General features: G+C 48.6%; 1 protein-coding gene across 5 annotated transcripts in view; it reads right to left on the bottom strand.

The window, feature by feature from the left end:
- AP3B2 (adaptor related protein complex 3 subunit beta 2) overlaps positions 1-14,794 on the bottom strand; it is a 31,550-nt gene extending 16,756 nt beyond the window's left edge. For 2 of the 5 annotated variants that reach the window (XM_068537896.1, XM_068537881.1), the window contains exons 1-6: positions 14,682-14,794; positions 6,122-6,197; positions 5,911-5,985; positions 5,525-5,620; positions 353-513; positions 10-76 (exon numbers count right to left, since the gene is read on the bottom strand). In XM_068537896.1, the coding sequence (XP_068393997.1) occupies positions 10-76; positions 353-513; positions 5,525-5,620; positions 5,911-5,985; positions 6,122-6,197; positions 14,682-14,794 (588 nt within the window). Of the gene's footprint in view, positions 1-9; positions 89-352; positions 514-5,335; positions 5,384-5,524; positions 5,621-5,910; positions 5,986-6,121; positions 6,198-14,681 lie in introns of those variants that run through there. The other 3 variants (XM_068537890.1, XM_068537902.1, XM_068537908.1) reach the window with 3 other exon arrangements.
- Positions 14,795-15,166: the final 372 nt, after the last annotated feature.

A 15,166-nucleotide genomic window follows, 5' to 3' on the forward strand; every position in this document is an offset into this window, starting at 1 on the left:
CATACGCACCGTGGTCTTGTCCGCCAGAAGCTTCTCAATGACCTCTATCAGCTGGTCCTTCTGGTCAGAATCCAAACTGAGAGAGAAACTGTTGAGAGGGATTGCCCCTCCCCCATCTCCAGCCTTCCCAATATCCGCCCAAGCTGTGCTAACCTCCCTCACCCCAACCCTATTCATAAAGAGGTGTGAGCCACTGCCTTCAATGTCCTCCATCTCTGTCAGTTCCCCAAACTGCCCTGAACCATCTGAAGAGAAAAACAAAACAGAACAAAACAAAAAAAACAGAAACAAAACCAAAAGCAGCCTGCAAGACTTGGGAGAGGCCAGGGGTGGGTGGGGGCTTGGGGTATACCTGTAGAGCTTGGGGATGGCGTGGGCAGCTGTCTTCCGCACATAGGGCGACATATCCGAGGCAGCTTCCTTGATGGCTAGCATCATGATGGGCACAATGATGGGCACACGGATGCTAGACAGGACGCGGAGGGCGCTGGCACGAATCAGCTGGTTGGGGTCCTAAGGGCAGAGGTGGAGGCAGAGCCATGAAAGGGCAGCAGGTGGCCTGAGGGCAGAGGCCACACCTGTGGAACTCACTGTCCCTAGTCACCACCAGCTCTTGCTTCCCTGCCTCCTCTCTTGAGCTTGGATGATGTGCTAGTGCTGGGTACCTGGGGGGTAGCTGCCTGAAGGCGCCGACTCTTGGCCCTGCTGCAGAAATCTGATACCTGAACGTATGTGGCATTGGCTGCTTCACTCTCAGGAAGAATGGCAAACTTTCAGAACACCTAAAGTTCTTGAAACACCTCCTGTTCCTTAGGGGAGTGTGTGGAGGGGGAGGGTGTCTTTGTGTTTATGCTGGAGGGGACTGCCAGCAAATGCAAACTGGTCTCCCTTTCTGAGAGTTCATCCTTACAGTCCTCTCTCCCAGCAACCTCTCAAACCTGCTCTTCTTCCTCTTCCTCCACAGTGTTTAAAAGAGAATAGGTGTGGGGCTTCCCTGGTGGCGCTGTGGTTAAGAATCCGCCTGCCAATGCAGGGGACACGGGTTCCAGCCCTGGTCCGGGAAGATCCCACATGCCACAGAGCAACTAAGCCTGTGTGCCACAACTACTGAGCCTGCGCTCTAGAGCCCGTGAGCCACAACCACTGAAGCCCGCGCGCCAAGAGCCCGAGCTCCACAACAGAAGAAGCCACCACAATAAGCCCGTGCACCACAACGAAAGAGTAGCCCCTGCTTGTCGCAACTAGAGAAAGCCCGCACACAGCAACAAAGACCCAATGCAGCTAAAAATTAAATAAGTAAAGAAACAAAAATGGTATTACACCATTATTAATTGCTTTAAAAAAAAGAGAATAGGTGTGTAAGCCCCTCCTCTTTGCTCTATATTGCATCCTATAGACACCTGAGAAGAGCCTTAGACACAGTGTATTGTAATCAGGAGATTACAAAAGCAGCAGCAGCTGTAAATTACCGTTAATCTTGGAGGACGGTGGACAGTGGGAGAGGTGCTGGGACACTAAAGGGTAGATGCTACCCTGATTTTCTAAAATGGAGAAAGAGAAGAGCCACAAAATTACAGGTGAAAATTATAGTAATCCCTGGATTTCCCTGGATTTTTTTAATTCTGGAATTAATTTTTAAACAGATGGTTTCAAAGCACTTATTTTAAAAGCAGGAGTCTGTGAGTCAAATCATATCACATCCACTGCTAAAACCTATTTTCCTTTTTTATTTAACATTTTATTTGGAAATGATTATGGATTCACAGGAAGTTATCCTCCAAAATCCCTTTTCCTTTTTGCTAGGGTAACTAGGCTGGTAGCTATTAACACTATGTATCTTGATTTCAGCAAAGCATTTGTGGGAGTCTCTCATGGCATTTCCTGGATTGCCATTTTTGATGTAGGCCTTTTGTTTCATTTAATACGTAAGCATTTTAAGAGCAGAATTCATGTCTATTTTATCTCTGGATAACCACAGCCCTTTGCACATGAAAGGTGTTAAGAAATTTTTTTGCTGTTAAAATCCTTCCTAACAAGATGGGAAAATACCAGCTGATTGCAGTTAGGTGGATCCACAATTTGGTAAAATGGGGTACTTGGGGAAGATTTACTAACAGATGAGTGTTATCCTGGAAGCATGATATATGGGACTCATGGTCTGTTGCCCTGGTCTGAATAGCTTATCAGCATCTTGGAGGAAGACACAAAATCAGGCGGACAAAATTAATATTCAGAATCACCCACCCTGGCTTGGATCCTGTGCTAAACTTATAAAATGAAATATAGTAGGGTTTCATAGGAGATTCAAGGAACCAATTGCATAAAGACAGGATATAGGGAGACCTAGATTATCTGTTTGCCAACTGGAGGCTTGTCTGAATTGAGCCAACATTAGTGGGCTGCAAAGCAAACACAGCCTCAGCCTGGGCTGACAGAAAAGGCTGGTTCTAATGTGCAGGAAAGCCCCCCCTAACAGTAGTAATAACAAAAAGAAAGTGAGTTTTAGAGGAACACATATAAGATACTGCTTACAAAACAATATTATACATTATTTAGGAATACATTAATAAGTAATAAAAGAATAAATACATGTATATGAATAATAAGCAGGAGAAGATACATAGGGGATTTTGGCTGTTTGATAAATCTTTCATTTCTTATGCTGGGTATATATTCATTATATTATTCTTTATGCCTTCTGTGAGCCTGAAATAAATTTTTAAAAATTATGGCGATGGAGGTTTCAACACAATATAATGGTTTTAAAAAAGTTGTAATCACTCCACACCTGTCAGAATGCCTATCATCAAAAAGACAACAAATAACAAATGCTGGAGAGGGTGTGGAGAAAAGGGAGCCCTCGTGCACTGTTGGTGGGAATGTACATTGCTGCAGCCACTATGGAGAACAGTATGCGGGTTCCTCAAAAATTTTTAAATATAACTTTCATATGATCCAGCAATCCCACTCCTGGGTATATATCCTGGGTATGTTTTCATTTACATGTGGAATCTAAAACATAAAACAAACGAATGAGTATGACAGAACAGAAACAGCTCATAGATACAGAGAACAAACTAGTCATTACCAGGGGGAAGGGGGATGAGAGAATCAAGAGGGGGTAGGGGATTAAGAGGTACAAACTACTATGTATAAACTAAATAAGCTGAAAGGATATATTGTACAGCCCAGAGAATATAGCTAATATTTTATAATAACTTTAAATGGAGTATAATCCACAAAAATATCGAATTAATATGTTGTACACCTGAAGCTAATATAACATTGTAAATCAACTATACTTCAATAAAAACAAAAACAAAAACAAAAAACAGTTGTAGTTGTCTTAAGATGCAGCAAGTTGCCTTATGAAGGAGTGAGGTCTGTATCACTGGAGATGACTGTCAGAGATATCCTGGAGCAAAGGTTGGCACACTACAGTCCCCAGGCCAAATCTGTCTTCTGCCCTTTTTATAAATAAAAATGTATGCAAACCCAGCCATGCCCACTCATTTATGGCTGTTTTCATACTACAAGGGCAAAATCGAGCAGTTGCGTGGTTGAGACTGGATGGCTTGCACAGCCTAAACTACTATCACCTGGCAGTATACAGAAAAGTTTGCTGACCACTGTTCTAGAGAAATCATTGCATTGAGATGGACTAAATGAGCTCTGGTTTTCCAAAAAGGGAAAAGGGGCAGACTGTAGAAACTCAGGTCAATGTAAAAATCTGTGCAAAATTTCCAGAATGTTTCTTAAAAAATGATTTAACCCTGAGTCAAGCCACTCTGAGAGATAGATTGTATGGTTTTGACTTCTTTTTGGCCATGCCACCTGGCATGTGGGATCTTCCGCAACAAGGGATCGAACCTGGGCCCCCTACAGTGGGAGCGCGGTGAAGTCTTAACCACTGGACCGCCAGGGAAGTCCTGGTTTTGACTTTTAAAAATAACCTAGCACAGTGTTTGGCATAGAAATACCCAAGTGTTTGCTGAATGAAAGAATGGTATATGCAAGTGCCCATGCTTTCTGCCCCACCTCAGAGAAGCAGACTCTGTCATCCCCTCCTGCTGGCCAGAGCAGATTGAACCAGGGGCACGCACGCCCCGGGTTTTGGCAGTCAACTCTCAGTCTGCTCAACAGCGTACAGCATCAGCTGAACATGAAAAGATGAGCTGGACCTTTCAGAGTCCCTCTCACAGGAATTTGAACTAAACGTGTGGAAAGACTAGAGGAGTTAATGGCTGTAATCAGAGCTGCAGAGTCTGATTGGAGAGAGAATAGAACAGCAGTGATGTTGCCTTCTTTACCCAGGAGAAATCTTATCCTAGCCAGAAAACCACCCAGTGGAGACTATCATGCCTGCATTTAATATACAAAACAAAAGGTGAGAATATTCAGTTTAAATAGTGTGGGGGGATTCAGCCTCCACTGCATTATTTTTTAATTAATTAATTAATGGTTGCGTTGGGTCTTCGCCGCTGCGCGCAGGCTTTCTCTAGTTGCGGCGAGTGGGGGCTACTCTTCCTTGCGGTGTGCGGGCTTCTCATTGCGGTGGCTTCTCTTGTTGTGGAGCATGGGCTCTAGGCATGCTGGCTTCAGTAGTTGTGGCACGTGGGCTCAGTAGTTGTGGTGCACAGGCTTAGTTGCTCCGCGGCATGTGGGATCCTCCTGGACTAGGGATCGAACCCGTGTCCCCTGCACTGTCAGGTGGATTCTTAACCACTGTGCCACCAGGGAAGTCCCTCCACTGAATTCTAAGGGACTTGAATCTTCCCACTGTCCCTTCCCTTGGGTGATTTCAATTTCTGCCTGCCTCAAAGAGCATTTCACCACAACAAATGTGATCCAGGTCTTTAAAGGTGGATATTTTACATACACTGGGGCATCTGAGACAAGTCAACTACTTCTTCTGGTGCTAAACAGAATAATCAATTTGTTCCAATGCTCAAGGAATCATTGGCTGTATTGAACTTATTGAAAATGGAATGGTCTTATCTTTATGTTCTCTGTGCTGACCATGGAACCCAGTCTCCACATCTGAGGCTGCTCTCCTACTTGGTGAACTTTGTGGCTTTCCTCTCCATGGAGCTCATTTGTTTTCAATAAACCCTTTTGTCCTCCTTACCCAGTTCCAGGTGAAAAGGTTCCAAAGCCATTGTTCTCCACAGATAGATACCCAGACCAGGTGAACCTGCCAGTGCCAAGGCTCCGACACCCAGAGGTGAGGAATCCAGGTCAGCAGCTCCCCGCACACAACCCTGTCCTAAGAAGGCAGACTTCTGCCTGGCTGTGGGCCTCAATCCCTTTACATCAATGGGGGTGAGGGCCAATGTCAGGGGCTCAAGTGGTTCACGTTTGAGGCAGCCATCATCACAGCCTCCTCTGACTCTCCCAACTTTAGGCAGGTAGGAAAAGGCCTCCAGAGCCTGTTCCCCCATGCTCAGACCTCTCCCTGGGTTCACTCCTCCAATACAGCACCCACAAGGCCCACACCCCAGGGAGGCAAACGGAGACCTCTGACCTTTAGGCCGCGTTGGAAGGTGGAGATAGACAGCAGGGCTAGGTCTTGCTGCTCCTCGGCGTAGCGCACCAGGTACACGTAGACAAGCTTCTTCACCTGGGGTGGAGTGGGCTTCTCAGCAGGGACTGGTGCCCCCAACCCATGAGATGTCATCACCCCAGCTGGCTGTGGTCCATGGGGAGAGCATCCTGGGTGTACCCTGGCTCCTTTGCTCTGATCCACATCTAGTTCAGGGACATCTAGATGGTGTCTTTTCCTGGACCAGGAACATTCTGAGCAGATTGGCCCCCCCAAGGACTGGATTGTTCCCTTCCTCACCCCCAACCAGCTCCAGTTTATTCCTGGTGGAGGTGGGCGTGAGAGACCCCTCACCGTGTAGCGCTCACCTCTATGTTCTTACAGGCCACGTTCTTCACCACAGCAGGAAACAGGTCTGAGGCATTCTTTCCCCGGGCGATCATCTGGGTGGTGGGGTCAAGGTAGGGGGAGAAGAAGGATGCCAGCTGTCATTAGGGGAAGGTCCACAAGGAGCCAAGGAGAGCTGCTCTTTGATCCCCAGGCCCCTCGCCCAAGGGAGGCCCCTCCTTCCCCCCTCACCGCCACAATCCTCTTCATGGCCTCGAGCTTGAGGGAATCCTTGTTGGTGTCCAGCATCTCCTTCAGGTCATCATGCCTGGTGGGAGACACAAGAGGTCAGCTGAGGGCACAGCAGTGGGGGTGGGGCTATCAATCAGTAGGATCCAGGCAGAAAGAAGGGACCTGGGCAGGGAAAGCAGGACTCGACCAGAAGGGAAGGTGGTAAAATACACATCAGGGGACTTAGGGTCGCAAGGAGCACGTGGGCCAGCCAGTGTTATGGGCTGAGTTGTGTCCCCCTCATAAAAGATATGTTGAAGTCCTAACCCCAAGTACCCAGAATGTGACCTTATTTGGAAATAGAATTGTTTCAGCTGTAATTAGGATGGGGTAATACTGGAGTAGGGTTGGTCCCTAATTCAATATGTCTGGTGTTCTTTAAGAAGATGGCCTTGTGAAGAGAGAGATGCAGGGAGAACGTCTTGTGAAGACAGAGGGTTGGAGTGATCCATCTACAAGTCAGTGAACATCAACGATTGCCAGACTACCAGAAGCTAGAAAGGGGCAAGGAAGGATTCCCCTACAGGTTTCAGATGGAGCATGGCACTGCTGACACCTTGATTTTGGACTTCTAGCTTCCAGAACTGTGAGATAATAAATTTCTATTAAGTCACCCAGTTTGTGGTTACAGCAGCCCTGGGAAACTAATACAGCCAGGAGATGATAGGATGGATTTGGGATGGGAAAGGTAGGGACCCTTCCCAGGAAATGGCCAGTTGGATAGATGAGAAGGACCTGGAGCCAGTGGAAAGGAGGTGGGTGTCAAAACAAGAGCAAGATGCCCTTGTCCCGCCCCGAGTGTGGTCCCAGGCCCTGACCCCACAGACTGAGTTGATTCCAAGGACTGGACTGGTCCCAGATTCTCCAGAGTCTGTTGAGGTGGTCTTACCACAAAGGCCAGACCTGTCACATTCAACAGTCATTCAAGAAAGTTATAAAACCCTAATGGGAGAGGTAAATGATGATTTAAATAAATAACCCCTTGCACATGACGGAGGGGAATAAAGGTAGTCTCCAAGCCAATATACAAATTTCATACAATGGCCATTGAAATTTCAATGGAGGCCTTTTGTCAAACTTCCTGAAGTGACTACAGAATTCATCCAGAAACAAAAATCAATTGGTAAGAACTCCAGAGAATTTTGGGGGGAGAACAAGAGAACAATGGAACAATGACAGACAACTCCCCCTACCAGAATTCAAAACACAAAACAACATGACAACGATAAAAGCCCTATGGTACCAGGTTAAAAGTAGAAAGTCAAGAGTCATAGGGGGGAAATTTCACAAATGGATCTAAGTTGATACATTAGGAACAAATAACTCACCAATGGGAGAAAGATATTTTCCTCCTCTGAAATAAATGCTGTCGGGACAACTGCTATGTAGCAAAGAATTTAACTTGTACATATATTTCACACCAAAATTAATTCCATATTTGTTTAATAGTTAACTTATTTCAATATATGGAAGAGGGGGAAATTTTAATTTTCAAGGTCATAAAATTATCAGTAATAATAATTTTTTATTATTATTACTAGGTTTATGTTTTTTTTTAACTTTTGTATGTAAACTAAATTTAAGAAAAAAAAAAAAAAACCAAGGCAACTGTATTTGTTTGCTAGGGCTGCCGTAACAGTAACACAGACTGGGTGGTTAACAACCTAAACTTATTTGCTCACAATTCTGGAGGCTAGAAGTCTGAGATAAAGGTGTCAGCGGGTTGGTTTCTTCTGAGGCCTCTTTTCTTGGCTTGTAGATGGCTGTCTTCCTATATCTTTACATGGTCTTCCCTCTGTGGGTCTCTGTGTCCAAATTTCCTCTTCTTATAACAGGTGAATTGTATTCGATTAGGGCCCACCCTAATGACCTCATTCTAACTTAATTATCTCTTTAAAGGCCCTATCTACAAACACAGTCACATTCTGAGATATTGGGAGTTAGGACTTCAACATATGAATTTGAGGGGGACACAATTCAGCCCATAATAGCAACAGAAAGGAAAATATTTGGGATATGGTGAATACAAGTTTAATATTCAAAATAGATAAAGTACTGATATAAATTTAGGGTATATATTCAGTATTCACTGTCAGGGCTGCTGCAAGCCCTTCTGCCATCCGCTTGCCCCGCCAGGTAGACACATCCCTGTGCTGCTGCTCCCCATTCAGTGAGTGGAGCATTGTCTGGTATTCCTTGGCCATGTGCCCTTGAGCAGTGAACAACCTGCCCAACCATACTCAGAGGTCCAGGGGCTGGTGGTCAAAGAAGTGAACAGAGAAGTGTGAATAACCCCATGGAAAACTGTGTCTGCACACAGCTGATAGAGCAGTGGGACCACTGATGCACTCATATATTGCCCAGGCAATTCCAAAATGTGATGAGCAGTTGTGTATGGAGAACTGTACATTCTCTAATCTCCCAGATGATACTCAGATAATCCGTAGCTTTGACCCAGGCATGAGAACCCAGCCGGGAGAGGTATCACCAATGGTAGGAATTAAAAAGCAGTGTGCGCAAAGTTAGTCACAGAAGTGAAACATTTAGAAGCAATAGAAAATCAGAAATTGGAGGTAGCAATATTAGGAGGGGGAAGAGCATGATAATAGTCATAAAGAGGCAAGTGTGACTGATGCTGATGCTGAGAAATGAGTAAGTGATAAATGCTAAGAGGAAGAAAAGAACCTGACATAACATGCACCTAGTCATAGGGCTGCATTTTGCAGAAATGTGTGAGTGCTTAACAGAACACAGAGGACTTGCTAGCTGTCAGATGAGGGCAGGAGAAGATGTCCAGCCCCACTCAAGTTGATCTAAAACTCCTCCATTCAGGAATACTACTCAGCCATAAAAAAGAATGAAATAGTGCCATTTGTAGCAACATGGATGAACCTACAGATTATCACACTAAGTGAAGTAAGTCAGACAGAGAAAGACAAATACCATATGATATTACTTATATGTGGAATCTAAAATATGACACAAATGAACTTATTTACAAATCAGGAACAGACTCACAGACATAGAAAACAAATTTATGGTTACCAAAGGGGAAAGGGTGTGGAGGAGGGATAAATTAGGAGTATGGGATTAGCAGATATAAACTACTATATATAAAATAGATAGACAACAATGTCCTACTGTATAGCACAGGCAACTAGATTCAATATCCTGTCATGAACCATAATGGAAAAGAATATGAAAATTATATATGTATATATATCTATATATATCTGAATCACTTTGCTGTACATCAGAAGCTAACACAACATTGTAAATCAACTATACTTCAATTTAAAAAAAAAAAAAACCGATCGAAACTCCTCCATTCAGGAAGATGTCCCCCCAAACCAGAGGACATTTTCTACTCCCTATGGCCAAGCCAGGGTCAGAAGACAACCACCTTGTCACCCTCCTAAACACAAACCATGTGGTCAATTCCTAGGTGTGTTGAACTCAGGACATATGGCTGTAGACAGAGATACAGACCATTCACCTGGGCCTGGGCAGCACTGAGGGTGTGGGAAGAATGACAGAGCTGGGTGCCACCTTCCCCAACATACGCACACCACTGCACCCCCAGGAACCTCCATACATACCCCCACACAGCCAACTCACCCTCACAGACACCTACACACCCAACCATCCCCACCAAACACTGGTACCAGCGATACCCTCCCACGTCTCCCCGCAGACATACCTATACCCCATACACATACCCAGACCCCCAAAGACACACCTACAACCCCCAGACACATACAATCTATACATAAACCCACACACACCCACAAAACCCCCTGCAGACACACACCCACAATCCCCACAGAAATACACACAGTCACAGACACATATACCACACATACAGACACTTCCCACAAAAACACACTCTCAACACATAAACCCACACACCTATGGACGCACACACCTCACCTACAAATCCCTACAGACGCCCACAGACACATATCCACCACGACTCCCCCCACCCCCTGATCCAGACATGCACATACCCCACACACGTCCCTCGACAAACACACACACACCACACACACCACATACACATACACCTTTTTGACAAGACTGAGTTACTCCAGTCTCATTGGCCAAAATGGCCCGTGGGCTCCCATTTGAGATTCTTCATGATAAATACAGGCTTTTAAGATCAAATACTCCAGCCTCACAGATCCTCTGACCGCCTTCTGAGGGGTCAGGTGGGCGTCCTCACTGGTCAGCCTGGGGTGACTTCACGGGGACCTGTCAGAGTTTGCCCAGCCCCTTTAACGCTGGGAGTTCTCTAAAGCAGGCTTCCTCGCACCCGGGTGTCCTCACCACCCTGACACATGCCACAGGCCCGTGTCCAATGCACACACTCAGGGAGTGTGCTGTGGCACCCACACTTCTCCTACCCACCCAGCCTAGTGCACACCTTCCAGGCTCCTGAAGGCTCTAGGGCCCTAGGTGAGGGGAATCGAGGGAGCGGAGGGACTGCGGGGACATAGTGGACATAGCACAGGTAGGATTGTCAGCTGCCCCCTGACAGACAGCAGCTCCCTCCTAGGGTGTAACCACCCTGGGCCCCTCATCTTCACTCCCACCAGCTTATGTTCCCAAGAGGGAGAAGAAGGGAGAGATACACAGCAACACTCTAAGGCCATGAAACATTAATCTCCCGTAGTCAGATCCCCTTATACTGCTCTCACTGTGACCTGACCCCTGGCCTGGCCTGAGGGACTCTCTGGGGTGGGGGGCACTGGAGCCAGCTGGTGGGTAAAACATGGCATTTGAGGCCAGACATACTCATCTCGCCTGATATCCACTTTCCTCCCTCCCCTCACAACCCAAGTTCCAACCCACTAGACAGGAGAGGGTGGCCAAACGCTTTATCCTGTCTCCAAACCTCACCCAGAACCCACTCTACCTAGGACCTGGGGGGAGGAAAAGGTCAAATATTTTACTCCACCCTCAAATATTTTACTATCCTCTTCCCCTCAGAGCTTCCAGGGAGTTAGACTTATCTCCCCCAACTCAAACTCAGTCCCCCATACAGTACCCCTGACGCCCCCCCTTCCCACCTAGACCCTAAATGCCAGCCCAGTCCTCCTGCTGAGGAGGTGGAACTTAAATGGGTCCTGGCTGAGAATGGCAGCTTCCCACGCCTTGCCTTCTTGGCTGTCTGGGTGAGGGTCTCTGGGGGCCCCTCTGTACCGTAGTGGCTGCCTCTGGCTGTGGCCTTGGCCAGGCTCTAGGCAAGGTCCTTCCAGGGACGCTTCTGGGGTCATGTCTTCCTCTGGCGCCTGCAGCCACCGAAGCTCCTCCGGCTGCAGGGCCTGGTACCAGGGTGGGGGCCCGCCCTCAGGGGCCAGCACAGGGCTGGCAGCCTCCTGATCAGCCCCACAAGCCCCTCTGCCCCCTGGCCTCACCACGGCCCCTGGGAGCTGCAGGAATCGCTGCATTGGGCACCAGGTCCTGCTCCGAAATGGGACTGAGCTGACCAGGGAGCTGGGGATGCCTGTCACTGTCACCAGACGGCCCGCCCCGAAACTCAGAAACTGGACACTGGCGGGGAGGGAGGCTCTGGTTTCCTCTTCACTGCTCAGAGACAAGGACTCACGAGGGGGAGGAGGGCAGGGACTGGGGACAGGGCCGACCCCCAATCTCCAGGCAGGGGACTAGGGGGCAGGAGAGCTGATCCAGACAGAGGTGGGGCATCCCTCCCCTCCACTCTCATGCCACAACTGGACCTCTGCCTCCTCAGAACAGCTCTTCCTCAGAAATCTTGTACACCCCCTTCTCACGCTGACCCTAACCATCTTGATCCTCACCTGTCTTTCCAGGGCCATTTCCTTGATTTTTTCCTTCCTATCAGCACTCTCTTATCTCTACTTCCTCCATACTTGGCCTAGGCCCCCCAGGTCCCCCCCTCCAATCTGCTCCTTACTCACATCCTTGGCCCTCTTGTCCCCTCGACCCCTACCCTGCCAGGAGTGGTTAGTTTATTTGCTGTATTTCAAACCCCCTTGATGCTCCTCAAATTCCCACCCACAGCCTTGCCTTTGCAGCTTCACTACTGGCTTCTTACAGAAAATAAAGGCTTTAGATCAAATCCCCCACAGCTCCCAAGCATCTGCATCTACTCTCTCCTCTCCTGTCCTCCTCCCTCTGGGCAGAGCTGGTCCTCCTTGAGGCCAGGCCAATCCTCCCACCCAGCTCGGTAAGCCTCCCCTCCCCTCTCTCCTTCAATTCCTTTCAGCCTCTCCCACACGGCTGGCTCCTTCCCATCAGCAGTTAAACTTGCTCTGGGCTCTCCCATCCTAATAATAAACAAACAAAAATAACAACAAAAATAAAATAAACAAACCTTCTTGAACTGATGTTCTCCTCTGGCAACTCTTTCCCTCTCTCCCCCTTACAGTCACACTTCTTGAAAGCAAAATTCCCATCCATTGTGTTTTATTTATTTACCTCCTCTTCACTCCTCTATTCACTTTAATCTGGCTTCCCATGCTGATTAGAATTTAGGGCTGAGGAGCCATGATGTCTACAAATTATATGGTTCAGCCAAAAATATAGACAGATGGTTAGATAAGGCAAATATGGCAGAATGTCAACAATGGTTGAATCTATGGGGAGGGCACACATTCATTGTATTATTCACTCAACTTTTCTGTATGTTTAAAATTGTTCATCATAGAATGTTGGGGAAAAATAATCTAGCCCCTCCTCTTCTGACTTTGCCAGAACTATTCTCCCAGGGCAGAAGGTGGGGAGTAAAGCAGAAAGGGGTTGACCTGCTCTTTGTCAAGCCAATGGTCATGATTGCTTTCCTTGTTTGAGTTGACCTCAATGGGCATTGACATTGCTGATCGCTTCCTTCCTGAAACTACATTTTATTTTTCCTCCTTCCCTTGGCTTACTTTTTCTCAGTTACTTTGAAACACTTTCCCCCTGCTCTCTGGTCACTCTTAATTCCATGTCTTCAGGGTTCCTACTTGTGCCCTGTCTGAACTCATTTTATATTACATGCTCCCTAGGTTCTCTTGGCTTCCTTTTGTGGCTTTGATGGATATATAATAATCTCCTGGACTCCAAATCCTAACATCCAGCTACCTACTAGACTTGAATGTATTATACCTCAGAGTTTACAATCTCAGCATGTCAAAAGCCATTATTTTCCACATATTTGCTTGTAATGTCTTTATGTCCAATTACCCTGTATGGCACCACCATCTATCCAGTTACAAGAACTAGTAACCTGAGATTATCCTTATCTTCTCCCAGCCCCTTCCTCTTACCTTTCCCCCCAGTTAATCATCAGGTCTGTGGCTTCTACCACCTAAAATAGCCCTCAAGTCCTGTGCCTCGCCCATAGTCTAGGCCACCATCATGTCCTCCCCCCCAACTTCAACCCCCTTCACTTGTCTCCTGCTGAATCCAGCACCCCTCCAATCTCTTCTCCACAATCCAGCCTGGGATCCTTCTAAAATACAAATCTGCTATTGCCTGCTTAGAACCCTTCAGTGCCCCCCCCCCTGCCGAACCTTGGCATCTCCCCACCTTCATTTCTGGTCATTCCGGTGGCTTGCACAGAGATTCTGCCCTCACCGTATTAGCACCTACAAAACCTGTGATCTGGCTCTCCTTCACGTCCACACCTTGCTAAAAGCTCGTTCCTCTGCCCGAAACATCCCTGGCTCTCCCCTGTCCCTTCTCTCCGGGCACAGGGACCAGCTCCTCTCACCGCTCTGACAGACCCCGCTACACTGAACTGTCACTGACAGCTTCTTCCCTGTGCCCCCCTCTAGAGCAACTTGAGGACAAGGACTGTCTCATGTTCATGGCTGCATTCACAGTGACTAGGACGAGACTCGACACAGTAGGCCCTTAAAAAGGCTTGTTTCAAAATTTACGAATAAACGAACGAATGAGCCAAAGGCGGAAGGAAAGAGTGGGAAGTTAAGGTAGGGCTGAACTATGGGGCAATGTGGGGAGCAAGAGTGTGAGCGCCAGATGGGAGATGGGGATGAGAACATGGGGACCAGAATGAGGGAAAATGGATTTGTAGGAGGGGCCAGGCCTGAGGTTCTGAGTCTATTCCAGGACGGGCCTTCCTGGACAGGCCCCAGGCTCAAGCTCGCCGGTTCTGACCTCTCCCCCACGTTATTTTGGCGTCAATTCGCCACACGCGAAAAAAGGCGGAGAACCTGTAATCCAAACCTACTAACAGGAGAAACACCTGGGGCGGGAGGATTGGTCCTCCAGAAAGAGAGACGGCTGGCCCATCCCCCACCAGCCTCCGACCCCCTTCCCAGGTCCCCGGCCGGCCCCTCACGGCGGGATGCTGGCGTGGGGGACGGGCGTCGCGAGGGCCCGTGACTGCGGCGGGAGGGGGCTGGGCAGGCTTCCGGTGCGCGCGGCCGGGGCCCGGCCTGGGCGCTGCCGACTGGCCTGGGCGCTGTCCATGGTACCGCACCGCATGTTTCCAGGCCGGCCCGGGCACAGCCACCCTCTCGGCCGGCTCCCTCACCGCTTGTAGTCGGAGGAGAAAATGCCGCCGCTCGCCGGGTCGTGGCCGTACTCGGGCTCCCCGGGGCCAGCAGAGCCGCCCTTGTCTTCGCTGTAGGCGGGGGCGGCCGACATGGGGCAGCAGGGGAGGTCGCGGGCTTCGCTGCGGAGGTCGCGGCGCCTCCGGGATGCGGCAGGGACCGAGGAAGGGAACGCAGGCCGGACAGGCGAGGTCGGCTGGCGCGGCCTGGGCTCCGCAGAGGCCGCAACCTGCGGTGGCGGAGGCTGCGCGCAGATTTATCAATCAGAGATGCTCGCGTGAAGATTCTTAAAGGTACCGGCGCCTGCGGAGCGGAGGGCGTGTCCGCGGAGAGGGCAGGAGGGGAGGTGTAGCAGTCTGGCCCCGCCCCAATCCCTCGGAAATCCCTCCACCCCCCAGTAAGGAAGGTTCCTGCCCTTTAAAGGGACTGATGCAGCTCCAGGTCTGGGGGTGGGTGGAGGTTGCTG

This window comes from Eschrichtius robustus, chromosome 1, assembly GCF_028021215.1.
Source record: "Eschrichtius robustus isolate mEscRob2 chromosome 1, mEscRob2.pri, whole genome shotgun sequence".
NCBI lineage: Eukaryota > Metazoa > Chordata > Mammalia > Artiodactyla > Eschrichtiidae > Eschrichtius > Eschrichtius robustus.